We start from the raw sequence: 20,901 nt of genomic DNA, 5'->3' as shown, positions 1-20,901 counted from the left end.
TTATAAACAAGCAAACTACAAAAGCTGACTTATTCTCCATAAAAATAACCTGGCAATTATAAATTAATTTTTTTCTCCGTAACCAATTATTGTGCAAAACCACTTCAATATACAACTTTTTTGACTCTTCAAAATGATTCAGAGAGAAATATTATATTTATTATATATAGTACTATATACTACTATATATTTACTATTTACTATATACTATATTTATTTTGGTACCTACATATTAAATTACATTTTTGAAAACTAAGTACAGTACCCAATTAAAATTCATCTTGTTAGACAACGACTAGTTTCAACAGTCATGTTGTTTTGTGACTAATTTCAAGGTAGGAGACAAAATTAAATATAATATCATCAGATGTACGTCCCTGTTCTGGAGGGGGGGGCATATTGGGGATGACCGTGAAATATTACCCCACGTTACAAAATTTGACCCGTTACAGTTTCTATCTTAACAAATCCATACTATTATAAAGAAGATGTTGTTTTTGTCTGTCTGTGTGTAGGGTATGGATCATAAACATCAGTACAAACCATTCAAAATGTTAATTGAATATACATTTAAAATCTATCATTGATTTTGTATCCTAGGTAGCCTAGCCTAAATAAGTGTTCACGGTATGAGTTAACAAAAGCGTAATATTATCAAGTTAAGTAATGCAGTTTTATTTTGTTTCTAAATTAAATGGTAAGTTAGGGTTGAAACCATTTTTTAAGGCATTTTCAAAGAACCAACATTGTCTCTTTTTTATACTGACCCCGTTGCAAGGCATGGGTATAGCCGCTAGTATTACGATAAACATTTTTGCTAAATAAAAATCATCTAACTTCATTAATATTACCTATAGGTTTTGACGAAATTAAATTTCTTCTCTTTTAAATGGTTTGTAAGATAATAATTGAAATAAGTCTTATTGAAATAAGACAATTATTTATTCTCACTAATTTATATCTGCACAAGAGGTAAAATTCCGGGGGTAAAAATCCGGGCCGTACATCTACAGTTGCCTAATCGCTAATTATATAATGGACAGGGGGTACAATTCCGGCTTTTATTGCTAATCTAATTTATCACGCTATACTCCCAAATCAGCGGGGGTAAAATTCCGCTCGCGAACAAACTTTAGAGCGCTCAGGTAACTACGTCATAGTGACGTCAGCTTTGCCTGGGGGTAAAATTCCTGGAGGATAAAATTCTGGTGACCCATTTCTGGTGTCTGGGGACATCAAAACTAAAGAACATAAATCGATCCCGGGTCCAGGTCAAACTGTTAGCTTCAAAACACGAATAATACAATAGAAATTTATAATTATATGAATTCGTTCATAATAGCTATTTTTTCTTAGAGGTTTTCAGTGATTTAACTAGTATTAATTATTAGTGACTAAAAATTTAGTTGACGCGTACACCACCGTTTAGAATAAGCCATAACGTGTTTTTTGTGATGTAGTATAATTAATCACTGGTACTCAATTGAAATTACATAATTATTAACTAACAAATAGTACTTAATAAATATTAGTAATAACTATTCCTCAACAAAATTTGGTGAATCAGAAACGAAAGTGTGGCGAGAGAAAGAGAGAGAGGGCGATAGTAAGTTGCACTTTGGCCCGAGATATTGTTTATAAGGAGACGCGCGGCGCGGCGCAAGCTTTCAGTCTAGTAGTGGTACAATGCCCGCGTGGGCCAGTGATAGTGTCAACAAGATCTGGGGTTCGTCCCCGGGCAACGGCAGCGATGGAACCACCGGGTCTCCGCCCTCGCCGGCGTCCCCTGGGTCACCTCTGTGTGGCTCTCCCCCCCTGTTACACCGACACTCCTCCGGCTACCTGTCAGAGGGAAGGTCAACCCCCTCGCCACCTCCCGAGCTGTCAGAGGACTCGTGGATAAACTACATCCTCCTCCACTTCATCCCCAACCTGGTCGGTGCCGTGTTCTACCTAGTATGGACCCAGGTGATCCTGTTCGGACCCACGCTGTGGTTCTCGGCGTGGCTGTGGTGTCTCGGAAAGTTGATTTTGATGCCTCTCAACATGACCAAGTGGGTGCTGACGGTGCTGACCACACCGGCGTCCGAGAGACTGCGGAGGAAGAGGACTGTTCTGATCAGCGGAGGAAGTACGATACAGACGATCCATCTGGCGAGGAACTTTCACTCCGCGGGAGCCAGGGTCGTGGTGTTCGATGTGCAAGGAAGTTTTGGACTGGCGAGATTTTCAACAGCCGTGGATAAATACTACACAGTTCCGTCTCCCTTTGGAGATAGAGCCGATAAGTACGTGGCCGCTGTGAAGAGGATAGTGGAAGAGGAGAGAGCCGTGTATTACATCCCTGTCAGCTCTAGTTCTACAGCTTACCACGACGCTTTAGTGAAGCCGCACGTAGAGCTGATGGGCTGCACGTGCTTCTGTCCCGGACTGAAGGAGGTTTGTGTTTTGGACGACGTGTTCGAAGTGATGAGGAGGTGTCACGCCGAAGGTATGGCTACGCCGTTACACTACCCGATCACCAGCACCGACGATGTGTACAGACTGTACGAGAAAGGGACGTTGTGTAGTGGAAGACACGTTATGATCAACGTAGGTCCGCTAGGTTGTCGGGACAGAGTGAGGATTGTGTTGCCACAGAAGGTCCAGGACTTCAAGATGAGACACGAGGTTAGTCAGCAGAGACCTTGGGTGATCGTCAGAGACTATCCCGGTGACCACTTTGTAACGTGTACCACTGTCAAAGATTCTGCGGTGGTCGCTAATGTGACGTGTAAGGTGGACGCGGTCCAGGGAGGATTGACTCCGGTCAACCACCACGAGATCAATCTCTGGATCAAACAGTTCTTCGCCAAGTTGAAATTCTTGCGACCTCTCACCGGTCACATAAGTTTCCGATTTGTCGTGTCTTCGGCGAGTGGAAGCATAGTACCTCTAGGGTGCAAGGTGGGAGTCTCTATGCCGTACATATGTCATACGAGTGTCCACCCCAGGATGATATGGAAGCCTTGCCGTCACTTCAACCCTCAGTCGCCTGGACCGCTTATCAGCGAAGTGGGCCGCTACTGGATGCACCAGGTTGTCATGGACACTTTGAGGAGTCCCGGGCTCAACTCATTCAGGAGGTTCCTCAGCACGCTGCTCAACAAGCAGGAGGCGTTGTTCGTCTACTGGGATCCACTACCGTACTTCGCCTACTACCACATCCAGCTGCCCATCACCAACATCTGTAGATTCCTGCGCGGCCACAGGACGATCGACAATGGCGGCCACGGCTTCAGGAGGGTCGCAGGAGTCCGGTAACTCTTAGTCTTGTATACGTTAGTTGTAGATCGGCTCGGGTTGCATTTAATGATGTTCGTCATTTGCATTTAAGGTATTATCTATATTACCTATGAGTTGATGGACGTTCCTAAGTGCTAATCTTAGTTCGTTGTAACGTACTGTTGATGAGTGAATTTTTACACCATTTTAACACTTTCCACACTCTTATATTTGGTATTATAAACATTTCCGAATCAAAATTATTTACGAGCAATCCTAATGGCTTCAATCCAACCTAATATCATTATTCATTAAATTTCTTTAATTTATTGCATTCATCTTTTCTTTTAACGTCCAAAACACATTTTCACCATCGACGGTATGTTATAACGAAGCCGATAATATAGGTGATATAGTTATTACTCTTTGTAAATTTGATGTTATAATGTGAGCAATCACGTTGTTGACGAGTGCATTGTATCAGTGCCGGGCTGTTGAACCAAGGAAGTGAAGAGCCCAGGGGCCAGTGCAAACAAACAGATGATACCACAATCATTTGTTAATTAAGCAATCAATTGGTCAATCTCTTGACAGAGCGGCCATGCGTTGGGAGCGTGGTGCGAAATGTATGTGAAAACTGAAGGAAAAGTTTGGAATATGTGTCTTCTGAACAGCGCCCTCTGTAGTGTTCCATTCAAAACATTCTTCTTTTTATTAGTTGTCAATGTAGATTTTATAAAATCCCTCTTACGAACTGTTTTGTAAAAATACTGCGGAATTATCTAACATATTACTCTCATTAAGCTATTTATTAGTGTTAAAGACATAATTCATTCAAGAAGATATTTGGCTGATATTGAAATTGCTACTTGCCTATGCACTTGATATAGTTTAATTTTGTTTGTATCATTGTGGTTTTACCTGTTTTATTAGAAAGTCGTCTATATTTTCTCGTTTGTTTTCTTTATTTTCTAATAAAATATACACTACAGCTTTGCGTGACTAGTAATATATACAACAACTGATTTAGACTGCTCATTTCTAAGGAAAACTTACGATGATTTAAATACTTAGATGTAATATCGAAATGTATCTAGATTATCATTATTAGTAACGCGCCTTCTACTAAACGAATAGCCTAAATAATTGAATAAATTAGTTCCAGCGGACCGAACACTGCTCGTGATGTTTAATTTGTACGTAAAACAATATGCAATAAAACAAATCATATAATAATATTTTATCATGCTCACGTATTGGTGCTATTTCCGCAAATTTTTTGCACGACCCTGTCGTCTCAAGTCATTGAAAAAAACATTAGTCTAAATAAACTCGCAATACTGTACTGAGTAAAAAATACCAAAATAAAAATTCTGCATTTAAAAATAGTACTATTACAGCATTGTCATTTTTATTAAAGCTGAGCCATTGTATACGATGTTATATCAGTTCATCATATATTTGATAGTTTATGTGCTATATTTGACATCGGGTTTCCTCCACCAATTAATTGACTTTAATTAATTTAATTGCTGTAAGACGCATCGTTCATGTTTGTGCTAGGCCTGAGAAAGTATTATTTTTATTCAAAACCATTGAATTCCATTGATGAATCCACTGTTAGAAATAAGTTAAAGTGTTAACATAAAAATGGCAAAATAGTTATTAAAAACTGCAAATAAACTCTCCGAAAATTTTTTAAGTCAATTTTCTGCTGTAAATTTTGTTTCAAAAGCTGAACTTAGGGGTTCGCCGACAAAAAATATCATAGCATTTACTTTGTGTTCTGGAGTCTAGAACAGAGTATATTTATATAAGTGTGAATAGGTTAGTTTTAATAATGAATCACATTTAAAATATGTCTAAATAAAACAATCATGTCAAAATTATCTAGTTACAAAAATTATTAAATACAAAATTATTGTCAAAAGTTACAGAAAATATCGTCCTTTCGTGTTTCCCTCAATACTCTTTGTTCAGCATTAGTTAATTATCTTTTACGGTAAAATATTCTACGATTTTGAACAGTCGTAGTTATCCCATTGCTCTATAACACGCCCCAAGCTTATTAAATAACCAATGCTAAATGATATTTATGGGAATGCCCTTTTATTTTGTACTGTATTTAGTAATTTGCCACTTTACTGTAGATGGTTTGTTATAAGCATATGTTCATTCAATTAATTCATTTTCGTGTTCGTAGAGCTGTCTTGGCTACCTAGCTTTCCATAAGACTAATGTTAAAAATATTAAAATTTAATTTTAAGTTTTTGACGAAAAACGAATTTTCCCAGAACCGTGGGAATATTGTTGGGAAATGAATATTGTTTTTAGCCTGAAACTAAGATATTCCTAACAATTTTTATGAAATCATAGGAACTGTTTTTGAAATCATTGTCCGCAAACGTTCAAATCAAAAATTATTTTTGTAAATGAACACAACAAACATATTTGTCTGTAATAAGTTACAGTATAGATTAATGAAAAACGAATTTTTCCAGAACAGTGGCTAGCATGGATATTGTTTTTAGCCTGAAACTTAAGATATTCCTAAAAATTTGGATGAAATCATGAAATAATTGTGCTCAAACGTTACTCGTATTACAGTATAGATATTAAAAGAATAACATTCAGGTGATTAAACAATTTACTAACAATTAATAAATCGGTCTACACAGTTATTTTCTATTTTATCAAAATTAAAATTGTGAAGTGCAAATCATTCAATAAAGTATACTTATGAAATACTTCTGAATTGTCCTCATAATATAACGAACGGGATTGATGATGTAACAAGCTTTATTATTTAACCTACAGTACTCTCATAGATAGTATTCACAGTATACTTACACGTCCTACGACGTATTATATTATTGTCGTCTTTATGTTGGGATATAACAGTTTCAGATGAGTTGTCACAGTCAACCAACCGGTGTGATAAATAAATTTTCAATTGCCATTTCTATTTGGACTGTAATGTATTGTACTACAACATTTCTACTCCAATTTTTTTAAATAATTCTAGAGCTACATAACATCTTAACACACATGTTTATTCATAAACAATTTATCACTGTCCAACAATCAACTGTATGAAAATTAAAAAAAATTAACAAAAAAGCTTGTGTTTGCAGAGCAAAAGTTAATGTTGGATGAAATAGTTTATAGGCTGATTGCTATAAATAACCAGCACGAGTCGATTTAGCTGTGCAGTGCATTTTTCTGACATGTAACTGTATTTAAAAGACGTACCCTGATTTCGACAAATAAAATGATCCTGTCAGTAAAACATACCATGTCGTTATATAATATATTATTTTCAATGTGTCGAATTGTTTATCTACATACAATAACATATATTAAATACATTTAATAAAACATTTATTATTTAATAGATTTAATGTATTTCCGTCGATGAAAAATGTAAATGTAAAAGTATTGTTGGCAGAGTAATATCTAATTCATCTAAAACACTATAACACAGCTCTTCGCAAAACTTATGTGAGGTCGGGGTTATCGATGAAAACTTCGTGTCGTGAGTTAATTGGATATGCGACTTACTTAAAAGATTCCAGTCAGTTTGACAAAAGTATATTGCATATTTTTTGCCTAAATTTATTTTTGGCACTCGCTCTTATGTTGGGACTAGGCCAAAGCTAGTGTCAAAAAAGATATCCTTCAGGTTCAAATTAGGAAACTAAAAAAATGTCTTTCTCTCTTAAAGATGTCGTGTTTTTGTAAACACAAAAACGTAAGTATATACAAACATTTATATATTTTAGTGAAACACCCTGCTTTATTTTCCGGCCTCGGTCAACAGCTGACAGACAGGAGGTATTGTTGTCATTCGATCAGCTGATTGTAGCTCGTGTGATAAGTGATAACAGGGTGAGCTTTGACTGTGCCACTGTCAACTGCACGTCGTACTTTGGCTGTTCCGGTCCCTCGTACAATCTTACGTCATCATTGTACAATCAATATTTTGTTCCAGAGGTCACAGAAATTAATATTCTCGGACCTTAGACCATCGGGTTTGTTTACGGTCCAATAATACTTTTGATTGTTTAACGGTCCCAGTTCGGGTTGAGTGCGTGGCTGGCTTGTGATTGATAATTAATTGTTTGACAAAATGGAAAATATTACTGACAATCTTTTCTTTTGAATTTTGCTGTTCTTGAACGATTGCACGAGGTGTTGGGATATTTAACAATATTTTTGCTAACGGAAAACAACAATAGTATATTTACTAGCTAATATAATGTTTATTTTGGTCAAGTAAATATAGCGTATTATAATTTAAATGATTAACAATTTAATTTATTGTTTCTTATGCGACGCTATAATATTATTCCTTTACAGCCTATGAGCAGTTGTTAAAAATATTATTTTTGCTATTAAATTATTAAATTTAAATTCATTAACTGAAATTGAATTATTTATTATCAATTTCAGGATCGTTATTAGCCTAAGGCCTATAAATATACAATGTTTATTTCGATGTAAATTTTTTATTGTTTTGCTTACTCCTCATATGAATCCCAAGCATCAAATTCATTTTCTAAATACATTTATTCAGGAATAGGATGGTTCTTTTACCAAAAAGTATCAAGGCTTTACAAAACTGTGTTTTTCAAAACCTGGACGTTGCCAAAAATATATTTATTAGTTGTTTACGAATAAAAAAATAATTTAGAAAATAAAAAAAATTATTTAAGACTTGTGTCTGCCAACCTTTATATTTATTAAGACAAAAATACATTTTTTGCAATACATTTATTTAAACATTGGTAGTCTTGTAGATATAGTTGAACACTTGAAAATTTGGAATATGATTACATATTTATTAAAGAAACAATATTTTGAAATACGAACCCTAGTTATATTTATCAAATTGGTCTATTAAATGTTTGTGATTTAAAGTGCGAGAGGTCGTTTCTAATATAGGCTATTCATGAAAAGAATATTCTTACGTGTGTCGTAAAAACACCTTTTTTCCGCTACATCAGAAAGTCATGTTCTAATGCTTTGCTTGTTATTGTCGACTTAGTATTATACCACTTTGCACTGGCCCCTCCACAATATGTTGTAAATAGTCAGTTGTAACGAGTAGACTGAGTAGATGTAAGGCTAGATGTTCATATGTTTTATACTATATTATTTATTCTTTATTATTTTATATTTATTTTTTGTGATAGTGGGTGTATGATAGTTGGATGTAATCAAAGGTTGAAATATATTGTTGAGTTTGATAATAAATCTCGTGTTTGATTTTCCCTGTTTTTAATTTGTTATTGAAATCCAATTAATTAATAACTCCTTTTTAAGGTGGTTATTGTAATGATTTGTGTTTCAATGTTTATCTAGAAGATAATACACAAAAACGCAAAAGTTTTGTCTTATAACGCATGAGATTTGATGGTGATATTAAACCAATGCTTTTAGTTGTTCTTATCCTAGGCTTTGTGATATGAGTTTTTAACAGTTACTATGAGTTTTGTATGGAGAAAACATGTTTTTGGTTTATAATTTGACAAATTAATTAAAAAAATTGAGAAAGTTGCTTGAAATCGCAATACGTACCTTTAAAATTGTATCTCATTACAAATATTTGAGTATTGACAATGTGCCTATTAAAAATGCAATTTTTTGTTAAGTTTGCTTTTGAGACAGTGTTGTGTATAATGATGCGACAGGGTGGAGACTTCTGTATTTTTCAGTAAAATACTGGGTAAGCCTATTAAAAGTACGTTTTTTCAGAAAAAGAGCCCCGATTGTGAAAGGAAAAAATAATCAAATGCATATTATGTTTGTATTAAATAGAGCATTACAGTTATGTATTTCCAAGTTGGTTCGGCTCTTTTATCCGACCGATTTTCAAAATTTTGGTCTTAATTAAAGTGTGCACGCACAGATTTGCCATCAAGCATCATCATTCATATCTCTACTGTATTACTCGACAAAAAAAAACATAAATTTGGTTTATTTCGTATTCTTACTTTAATTAAGATGTGTCTCACCAGTTATAATTACATTATCCTTTGTTTTGGTCTAAGAACCTTCAGTGAAATACTAGCTCTCATTTTAGCTGATGTTATTAAGATCGTCGTACCTGAAGAACGATGCTAATTCACGAACTAACTATAATTATAATTATCTTAGAACTTATCTTCAACGATACGTAACACAATTTTTATTTTAGGTATTTTATACGTCTTGGTCTATAAGATCCTACAAGCTCCTAGAAATAAGGCTTTCATTCGAGATATTGATCGTTTGAATTAGTTAGTTGGAGATACAGCAAAGCAGTATTTTGTAATGGTACCTTGTGGATTCTCGATTCTCCGCTAACAGTGTGTAGGGCCCTTTGTTGGTCGACTCTGTGTGTGAATAGCTTGCTGGTTGCTGTTTGCTGTACGAGGACCATTTTTGAACAATGTCAGCTGTAAAACTGTATTAGTCGCTCGAAAACCCTATTTATTAAGATTATTGTGAATATTATCTTGATCCTGGTAACGCCGGGATTTGCTGCTAATATGACATAATGTTTGTATTTGAGAATCCTGAGATTCGAACCCTCGGTTTTTTGTTACAATCAGAGGTGTTCAAACACATTTACATAATTAAAAGTTATATTTTTGGGCATCTTTAGTGATGAAATGTACTATTCTATCGTTGTAGGGACAACGGGTTGTATGCAATCAATACTGGTGGACAACGTAAGAGCACAGACTATAGAATACTATAATGTTTACTCTATTGTCTGTGGTAAAAGATTCAGCCTGTATAAAGTTAACGTAGCTCGGTTTACCTGTTTTCGCATCGTATGAAAAAGAAACGTTACTTAAAATGTATGAACGTTTAATCTTGAATAATGAGTTAACGATTTTTTACCCTAATGTGTTGTACAAATGTGTTTGGTGAAGCATTTTGTAACCGTGACATAAAGCTACGCAGACAATATGAAGACGATTTTTTTTAGTTAAATCGGAACGCATTTCTTTACTCATCAAAAATATAAATTTTTAATTAAACCTGTGAGATTACTAAACGAAAACTGCTCTGGTAAAAGCACGACGCTAAAACATGACAAACCCTAAACCGCAAGTGGTTTACACACAGATTTTGAAATCTGCAAAAACATTTCTTATGTAACCGGTACAAGGAGCGTGAAAAATGCCACAGATAACTGTAATTAATCTGAGTCAGAACATTTCTCTTCTCCGAATTACTGTTGGAAATAGCGAGAGATTTTCGAATATAAAAACAGTTGACTTTTGGAATGGTTGAGCGCGGGGCGTGATCGCACGGTTCAACTAGGGGTTATCTCTTATCAGCAGCTCTGCGCCCTAATCTCAAGGTCATGCCGAAACCTCCGCCGGAGCCCCATGGATGTGCTTGCTTGACAGGAATTTTGCTTCGATTTCAGTCAAGCATTTCCCTTACGGCACTTTGAACCGTAGTGTTGTGAGTCACTTTGTTACGAACTACGTTATAGTCCCTACTCCATACATTACTTCTCTGAAATTAAGTTTTGTATGGTTTAAACACATTACATTTAGTTTCTCGATGGCGAAGGAGTGCTTTTAATATTATTTTTACGAAGATTTTACATAACTTATTAGTAAAACAGAAATTTTGACGCTTTTCAAGTTCTGAGATCAGAAATTTTCTTCAGGTGTTAAGGAACGTTACAAAATCAGTGTACAACTCAGGCAGTGATAGAAAACACAATAACTGAAAATAACACAACTGTACCGACACTCGTGAAACTTAAGATTTATTTATCAGATGGAATATTTTTCGTGTAAATCCAATAAAAAACTCCCTTACAGATTTACCATCCTTATGAGTTAGCTACAGATAACTTAAACGTATGCATCTGTTTATTCAGTAACTTAATATATAGTCAATGCTTAAAGCTACTGCAATAAAACTACGTATTTATAAATTGTTTCTTGTTTTGTGATATTACAACCAAAGACTGCTTACTGTAGGACACTTGCATATTAGCCCTATCAAACTGATATAAATTATAGACTGCACAAGAATGCCATCAATTGATAATTGATTAATTGATTGATTGACTGTATATTTATTAGATTTATTTTAATTGTTAACGAGGTGTTAGCCCGTCCTACGTACGGGAATTCAGTAGTGAGTTAAAACCGTGTACAATTCAATTCAGCTAGTTTACACATATAAGGACAAAGTTTCTTGCAGTTTTAATTTGAAAAATCATCTTTTTAACAAAATTTTATGTGTGACCAAATACAGGGTTATTACAAATGATGTTCATAATTTCAAACATACATAAAATATAGTTTTATTTGTTATACAAAGAAATAAAATGGTTACAACTTTTGAAAAACTCAAAAAGTTTTGACACAGATGCACAGAATTGTAAATGCTAAATAAGGGAACCCCTTGTGGTACGACCGATGTCAATAATGTAGTAAAGCTCTTGCTAGACTTTGAAAAGTGTGTCTTGATCTATTGTTTCGATAGCATTGGTAATCCGTTGCTGGATCTCAAGTATGCTATCTGGTAGTGTGTACGCCTTATCTTTGATGTATCCCCACAAGAAAAAGTACAGGGGGTGATGTCCGGAGATCTTGTAGGCCAGTTCAGGGGTGTGTCATTATTCGGACCACCGAGCTCGTTCCATATCTCAGGCAGCGCATTATTAAGTTCAGCCCTACTACAACTATCATTCAAATGCAGCTTTTCTCTTAAATTTCAAGTGTCACTTGCCAATATCGTGGTTACTAGGAGGATAATCGTTAAACCTGGTTCTAAAGTGTCGTTGCACACTAATAACAGATTGGTTAATGTAATATTCCAACTGACAAAAAGCTATCCTGCCTTCAAATTCAGCCATTACACAACACTTACAACAATTGACTTGACAAACAGCTGATATGCACCCGAACCAATGTAAATGAAACTTAATGAGTTTTTCTTTCCAATGGTACCAACTAAAATAGTCTTGAAACAAATTAACCCAGTAATATTTATAATCAAAATCAGGAACATCATTTGTAATAACCCTGTATGTTTTTATTCCATCATAGGCCTGTACGATATGCATTTTAAATCCGATAATTTTACAATAAAACAGCAATCCTGCAATTTTTACGATGTGAAAAGGGTTGAAGTGCACCGATTCGCACAGACGCACACTGATTGTAAGTAGCCTACAGTAGAGAGAGTAATAGTCAATTGAGAAGTGTATAGACCTAGTCAACGATACCACCTTCCATAGCATACCTCCCTCTTCCATAATTATTATCACCACAATACAACTCAACTACTATACACAATTTCCAGTAGATCTGAATAGAAACGACCTCAAATAAAAGATAGTATCCAATAAAATTCACAGTACACATAATTTAACTTTGGTGTCCTAACATCAAAACTAATCGTCATACCTATCGTTTATATCAATTTCACTGCATTAATTGCTAAACAAATAAGCGTAAACAAAGAAAAGTAAAAACAATAACAGTTTGTTTTGAAACAGCTGTTTGGTTCAAATAACATTCTGGTCACATGTAGCAGGAATATAAAAAGTAAACACGCTACGCTAGTAAAGCTAATGACGTAATTGTCAATGTTTATTATCCATACCGTTATCAGTTCTATCCTTGATTATTACCCACCCTCATTGAATAAATGTACATCGTAATTTCCAATATTAGTTAATTTCAACTACAATATATTCATAGTTGAAATAAAAGTGATATTTTCACGTTTGGGGGCGCTGATATAGGAACAACTGAACACGATTTCATAAATAAAAAGGATGGTTTGTCTAATTGCAGTATCCTAGGTCAATGTTGACGTTGTGTTCAATCTATGTCATCCATCTGTTATCTTTGTATAAATCCCGGCTGAGGTTGTGGTGGTATTAAAATCGTGATTCCTGATTATTCTTGATCTTCTTTTTATGACATCAATATTTCCGGGCCTAATTCAAACAAAGTTAAAGCAGACACACATTAATTGTAAACAAAAAGCTAGGCTACCATGAAGAATTAGAACATGTAAACTTTGTTTTTTTCTAATCTTTCCTTGAAAAGTGGAGTAGTAAAATAATTTGCATTTATCCTTTTTTATTAAGACTCGTGTACAGAGTCTCGATTTGTAGCCCACTGTGGTTTAATTAATTTTGGTTAAAACTGTGGTTTAAACTGTGGTCTAATTATCTCTACTAATCTGACTTATTTCCTATAATCAATGACAAAAATAAAATAACCTCATAGTTCCATAGTTTATATTTAACCAGCTGTTAGTTAAAACAAATTATATTGCTCTAAAACAAATCGAAGATTACAAAGATTGCTTTAAAAAATAATTTGAACATCCTAGTATTTTTTACTATGTATATTTAATTAATCTGTCTTCCTCTTACAGAAGAATTGAACGTATCAATGATTAGCATTACACATAGTACAAATAAGTCAACCCTAAGTATATCTTTACATTTTTATCCAAATGCTGAATTTGTGGCACAAAAGCTGAATGTTTACAGCTGTTATGAAGCAAATTATTTTATGCCAAAAGCTAGTTTAGAATCTTAGCGTCGGCTGCTAGACTTTTTAAAAATTAAAACTTAATTTCTAAAATACTGGGACCCTAAACTAAAATTATTGCTTCGACATTCCCTAGTTCTCAAAATTATCTTTCTTTCAACACAAAAATCATGAAAATCCGTCGAGTGGTTGATTCAGAATCGTGAAATAAAAAAACACTGTTTCGTTTTAATATTATAGATAAGTAATACCATTGAATAATGGATACTGGAGTTGTATTAATAGTCAAAGGTAATACTCTTAAAAGTATAATAAAGGGAAAAATTCAATATTTAAACCATGGGTACAACTTTTTTTTTGTAAGTAACTTTAATTTTTGTATTGATTATTAAAAAAAATATGTGGAACATTTGGAATTTGATTCTCATAAAGTGCATAGTTAATGTATCGAATTTTAATGTAATAAAAGGATTGCATGCTAAATGACCCCCTCACTAAATCGCACCAACGACATAATAATATATTAAACTATGTATTACTATGGAATAAACCACCATTTCTCCTTTCATTATCAAAACATTCACTCCTAGAAAATCCTCTTGAAATGAAGACGTGTTCTATGTTTCGGCCAATTGACGACTTAAATTTGAAACAGTCGCGTGAATGTTTTCTCAAATCAGAACCGTTGAATGGACACGGAAGGATGTTGTTTTTCGCGTAACGCGTGTCGTGCTATGCGTGGCCCGTGCCTGGCGGTGCCTCCCGCGTTACACGCACACGCACACGCACACGCACCAACCCTTGTCATTCTGGCGAATCTCCACCACATCCCTTCTACCGCCATGTCAATTGTCACTCTTGAAGAACAAGAGTGATTTTTCGATGTATACTTTTTATTTTTGTGTGGACGCTAACACAGTGATAAATTAATGTGATGAACGTTTTTTACCAACTAAAGGTAGATTCATACACATCAGTTCCGGCGCGTCACAGTCCAGTCACAGTCTTAAAATATTCTTTAATGGATTTTATTATGCATTATCTACATCTACACTCATCCGGAGCAGTTCCAACGCAGGTCCGTCAGTAACATTCAGATTTCTCCCCACCGATATTTTGGGATTGTTTGGACTCCTGACGGTCGTGTGATGTTTGTGTTTGGCATTAAAACAATATTGTTTTTCTTATTTCAATAATTGTGTGTATAGTTAATGTTTGTAACAGTTATCAAGATGGACGATGAAAAGTTGATAGAATATCGTGTTATGTGAATAGATTTTCGACTGTAACGTCACTGTAAATAAAGTGACGGAAGACTGACTGAAACCAACTGACGGGCAGTTGACTGAGGAATTGCGAATGCAACTGAGACTGAACTGTGACTGGGCTGGTATTCATTGGCTGATGGGTGTGAATCGACCTTTAATCTGCTGGTTCTTAACCATGAACAATCATTTGAGCCCAAACTAAACATGAATTGGGTCCAGGTTTGAAAGGGTTAAAAGCTTTTGGCATATTTTAGGTTCGGACAGGAAACTAATTACTAGGCGATCACTAATCACTCAGTACCCGGCCGGATTGTCTTACAAAGTAGTGCGATTCAGATCGTAAACGTTCAAGATTTACTACAGTGTAGAATCTACTGCGTTATATCGTTATAGTTTTGGCAAATGCACGCTTAAACAATTGAGAAAATAACGTGATAACTTATTTTAAAAGTTCTATTTTCCTGTTTTTAATGTTGAGATTAATATTTGACAGATCCGACACCATCAAGTGTATATCTTATCCGATGAGCGGCAGCGATTGATTAAATGTCGGGTAAAGTTGAAAGCGGTTGTAGTTCAAGATGGTCTGACCACAGGGCTTCTCCTCTCAGTCCCTATTAGGCACTATTAATGTAAACCTTGTATCTTGTCATAATAAAAAAAATAATATATTACTACGGCATTAGAAAACGTTAAACAATTTTCCACCTCGTAAAAAAATGTTCTGGTATTTTTTACATACAACGTATCTCTAAAAACTTCATTTGGAAAGTCCCTGAAAATTCAAAAACGCCCGATTTTTTGTAGCAGGTGCAATGGTCATTCTTACAAGGAATGAGACGAGACAGTCGAAACTACAGTAATTAACTTCTCTAATACGTAAACCTTAGAGACTTTTAAAATATGAGTAGATATATGTCTTCTTCTTCTTGCTTGGACTTTTAAACAATCAAATACCGTCCATACTCAGTTACGGAGAGTGCAGCGTCCAAGGTCATATCCCATATCGGCCTAGGCGGTGCGCCGCAGCCTTTTGATAACACCAATTAATTCTGTTTGCCACCCTCTACAGTTTATTTACATTTTTTAGGAAAAATCATAAATGATAAAATCGTCTTATATAAAATTCACGTTGCACTGTTTTGCCGCTGTGTGCATTTCCTTGTTGATATTGTTTAGAAGCTGGTTTAGTTTAACTTGAATTTAATCATGAAGCAGCTAACAATACGTAACGAGAACTATCAGCTATGGTTTTACATGTAAACAACTCAGTCGTTCTCTATATAAAATTCAGCTTTACCCTAATTATTTCCGAAGATATCTGTTTTTGGGTCATTATTGACTGGGCTAATAGTTATGGATGAAGGTGCGTCTTGCTTGGTGATTGGAGAATATCGTCCACGCCTTTGTTTTACAGATCCGGGTTCAAATCCCGCCAACCGCCAATGGATTCAAGCAATGTGAGCCACACGGAGGTTTGGAATCATTACGCTGTGGAAAGAACAAAAAATATTGGTTTCTTAGTGAACTCTCACACTAATGCTACGGTATTTATCATTTAATGTTGTGATACTTAAATACTTAACTTTGAAATGGCGACCATGCGAATCTAGGTATTTTAAGCCAATTATGAATGGAGATGAGTGTACTGAATGGAAACATGAAAATTAAATGATATAATATTGCATTGTCATTCATTTGTGAGCTATGTTTCCAATTTAAAGTCTCTAGCTCATCAAGAACTTCGTTTAAAATTGATATCAAAATTTGTAGGAAAGCGAGCCAATAAAAACAAGCCCATGGGGCGTAGCCCAAGGGAAATATGAAAATTAAATGATATAATATTGCATTGTCATCCATTTGTGAGCTATGTTTCAAGTTTCAAGTATCTAGCTCATCGGGAAATATAAAAATTTGCAAGAAAGCGAGTTAATAAAAACAAGCCCATGGGGCGTAGCCCAAGGGAAATATGAAAATTAAATTATATAATATTGCATTGTCTTCCATTTGTGAGCTATGTTTCAAGTTTCAAGTCTCTAACTCATCGGGAAGTTAGTACTAGGAGTACGCTCCGAAGTCGCGTACGGGAGTATGTTTAATCTACAGTATATTAATACTTTTTCACCAAAGCAGTTTCTTTAAACTGCACTTTGGGCTTGTGTCATTAAAGCAGGACCAGGAATTAGGGAGTTGGTTTATGCATGGAAACTTTGGTCCAAGGTCATAAGACAGGTTTGAGAAAATCCACTAAAAGGATGGGTAAATCTTTCCAAATTCTGTGATGTATAATCAAAGAAAGAATGTATTTCAATTTATTACTAAAACCAGCAATATTGCTAGAAAATGCTAAGTAATGTAGGTTTGTCAATCTATCAAATCTCCAACATTATTATTTGTGTATGATTCATTGCTGTACAACATTCAGAAATAAACAGCATTATGTACAACAGTGTGTAAGAACATCTCCTACATGACCAATAAGAAGCATTATAATCATCACAATACATGAGAATTTAAACCTTGTGTGGTGTGGTGGTGGAGAAAACACTATTTTGAACCAGCAGATTCTGCTGATTTTGTTGTGCGAGTGATCAAACAAATGTTATTAAGTTTTAAAACTTCATATATTTAGATTCATATTTTAAGTCTATACTGTTAATACTGTTCGATGAAATGGCGACCATACATAGTAGGTATTTTAAGCCAAGTATGAATGGAGATGAGTGTAGGATGAGTGGCGCGATATTGTAGTCTTGTCGGTGACGCTGACATCTTCCTTAAACACAGCTGTTAATTAATAGCCCATACAGCCAATGGCCAATGGCAAGGGACCTACAGTTTTTAGTGGAATCCGATCCACGTTTATGCTTTGTAATTAAGTAATTGGTCTAATTGTCAGGATAGTACTGCGAATAGTCGTAGTACTCACTAGTGCGGACGTTAATCCACACCAGGGAGCATTGCATCAACAGTGCATGCCTATAAATATCCACAATTAATTCGTGACCTAGTAGCTGGATTACAGGACGAAGCCTCCGTCCCGTCGATTTCGAGATAAAAGCGTATTGGCTAGCCTTTAATTAGTACTAAAGGATTCAAAGTCAATGGTACTAGCTGTTGTACCTGTGCTTTGCAACGGGAAGAGGACACAAAATAGAAACATTTTAATCTTTACATCCGTTGCATATAATAGTTACACATCCGCCAACGCTTTTAGAAACAAAATTCAACTTTTATGGCCTTAATAGAAACGTTTAATTTATGACTTTTAAATCTGGTAAGTATTGGATACCACCATTTTGGTTTTGATTCGTTTTAAATCTTGTGTAGGCTGATATGAAAAAAACTGACCAAATCTTCGAATAAAACTTCGACATACATGATTTACCTTCATCTCCCTTAATTGCATATCTTTTAATTTATTATTGACATTTTAAATTTCAATTTTGAACTTGCAAAAATACTAATTATTGAATTTAAATGAACATTTTAAAAAATTTCACTCTTCTTTATATTAAATCACAAATCCTTCCATCTTCAGTTTCTTCACTCACAATAAATCATTAGCAAAACTAAGTCAGCTGTTATAAACTTTAGAAATATTGCTGTGCCTTATCAATACAGTTTTTTGAAATATTAAATAAACTATATATATAAAACTATATATATATAAACTATATATATAAACTATTATTAAACTATATATATAAACTATACTATAAAAAATTTTAAACAAATAATTTTAGCATTAAAGACAGCAGACAAAACTAATATGATTATCAAAGCATCAAGGACTAAAAAATGTAATAGCAAATACAGTATATGTTTCATTGCATCTCTGATTCTACTCTACAAAAATATCAACAAACAACTAAATATACAAACCAGTTCTTTTAATCAGTTCCATTGCCCATTGCCTTTACATTTTCACACTTACCATTAAGTAAACACAGTAATAGATATTTCATTGATTTTAGAAACAAAAGAACACTGTGTACTGTTTAGTTTTATGATATTGATATGATAGTGGTGTGGCAAAACACAAATAATAAATGCATCAAATAAAGTAAATGTGAACTGAAAGCTATGTTAAGATAAAATAAGAGTATTTTGTATTACCATTTGATAATTAAATAACAGATTTTAGAAAACAAAAAATCAACGACGTACAATTTAGTTATTGATGATATTCTTTAGTTAAATTTAAGCATAGGTTTAGCAAAACAAAACTTAATTTACCTAAATATACATATAAAAAACAATGTGATGTGCAAGTTATGGTTAATCTAACACATGTTAAGCAGTTAGAATTTATTTAAAGTAGCCTTCAAATTCATACAAATCTATACATTGTAATTTTCATACTGTTTCCATGAAAACATATCAATAACATTATTTTCATAACTTAGACGCTTTAAAAAATCCAAAGCAGAGCCGGAGTTGATACAGCAACCGTTATAGAATCTTTTTTTCTATAATCATTGACATCGTTTTATAATAAATAATCCATGACAAAAGGTTAGATTAAAATAAACCTACCTCATAGTTATGGAAAATATAATATTTAATTTCTTTGTATCAGCTGTCTGAAACTGTGAAATATGCAGTTTAGCAGTTCTTCTTGTTTACATTTAAATGTCAAAGCAAATGTAAACATACATTATTAGGGTTCTCATCACAGCCATGGAGAACAATCAATATTTACTTTTAAAATGTTCTCCTCAGAACTTTAAAGCCAAAGGGGCAAAGCCTACGGTTAGTATCGAAATGTTAGTAGTCCTATAATGGTCCTTGGTATGGTAGCTATAATTTTGTAAAATTTAAGCCCAGTTGGTTCAGTAGTTTTTGCACCTATTAGTTACACACGTACAGACAGACACCATTCGATTTTTATATAATAGTATAGATTAATGTCATACTATATTAATAAGTGTAATATTAACCCGATGAATAAACAGCATAGATATTGAACAATTGGTTTTCGTCAATATCTCACGTTTCTGTCCCTTGTCAAGATACTGTGCGTTTAACATGTACAATAATTTCCCAACCCCTCGACGAAATGTCGTCGAATTGTCAACTGTCAGTGATCCTCTCTAGACTCTGACAAGACATAATCCCGGCACGATACTGTGAGTCATCACTTGCGTTTATATACGATGTAGTATCAATAGAAAACAATAGAATCGCTTGTTGGAGATAAATATTGTTTATTTCCAGAAAATTTATGAAAGACAGCGTAATTTAGTGCTTGGTGTGGTTTCCCCATGACGTAATTCAATTAAAGAATTATTAGTATGTTTTTTAGGTTATGTGATCTATTTTGTTTCTGTCGTTCTGTGCCATTTAATAATGATTAGTGATATAGGATGTGGAAGTGGGTCATAAAAAAATCAACGGATAATAGATAAAAAAATATTAAAGGTTTAAAAATCAGCAATGTATAAATAACAAAGATTAACAAAATTCAAGACTACATATTGCAACAACAGAAGAGTAAACAACGCCTCCTCAAGAACACAGACAGATGATATGCATGCCTCACGCCATGTAGGCCACATCCTGGTGTTGATTAAATTACAAAGTACAGTCAGGCGAGTGGCGAGCGCTCTCAAACTGCAGATATGCTGCGATGACGTCACACTGTCAGGCTCACAGTCATACAAACATGTCGTTATCAGTAAACAACGCCTCCTCAACAACACAGACAGATGATATGCATGCCTCACGCCATGTAGGCCACATCCTGGTGTTGATTAAATTACAAAGTACAGTCAGGCGAGTGGCGAGCGCTCTCAAACTGCAGATATGCTGCGATGACGTCACGCTGTCAG

General features: G+C 34.5%; 2 protein-coding genes across 2 annotated transcripts in view; both read left to right on the top strand.

Moving 5' to 3' along the window:
* LOC128988693 (rootletin) overlaps positions 1 to 20,901 on the top strand; it is a 102,826-nt gene that overhangs the window by 9,900 nt on the left and 72,025 nt on the right. The window lies entirely within an intron of this gene.
* On the top strand, positions 1,605 to 8,520 carry LOC128988692 (uncharacterized). The gene has a single exon (XM_054410237.1). It carries the CDS (start codon positions 1,687 to 1,689, stop codon positions 3,301 to 3,303), a length of 1,617 nt encoding a protein of 538 aa, XP_054266212.1. The 5' UTR covers positions 1,605 to 1,686; the 3' UTR covers positions 3,304 to 8,520.

This window comes from Macrosteles quadrilineatus, unplaced genomic scaffold, assembly GCF_028750875.1.
Source record: "Macrosteles quadrilineatus isolate MER2022 unplaced genomic scaffold, UCM_ALF_1.0 Scaffold_3__2_contigs__length_128488019, whole genome shotgun sequence".
Taxonomy (NCBI): Eukaryota; Metazoa; Arthropoda; class Insecta; order Hemiptera; family Cicadellidae; genus Macrosteles; species Macrosteles quadrilineatus.
The sequence above is the reverse complement of the archived record's forward strand: the minus strand, read 5'-3'. Positions and strand labels throughout refer to the sequence as shown.

Coding starts and splice junctions, on each gene's coding strand:
- LOC128988692 (XM_054410237.1), top strand. CDS start 1,687: ATGCCCGCGTGGGCCAGTGATAGTGTCAACAAGATCTGGGGTTCGTCC.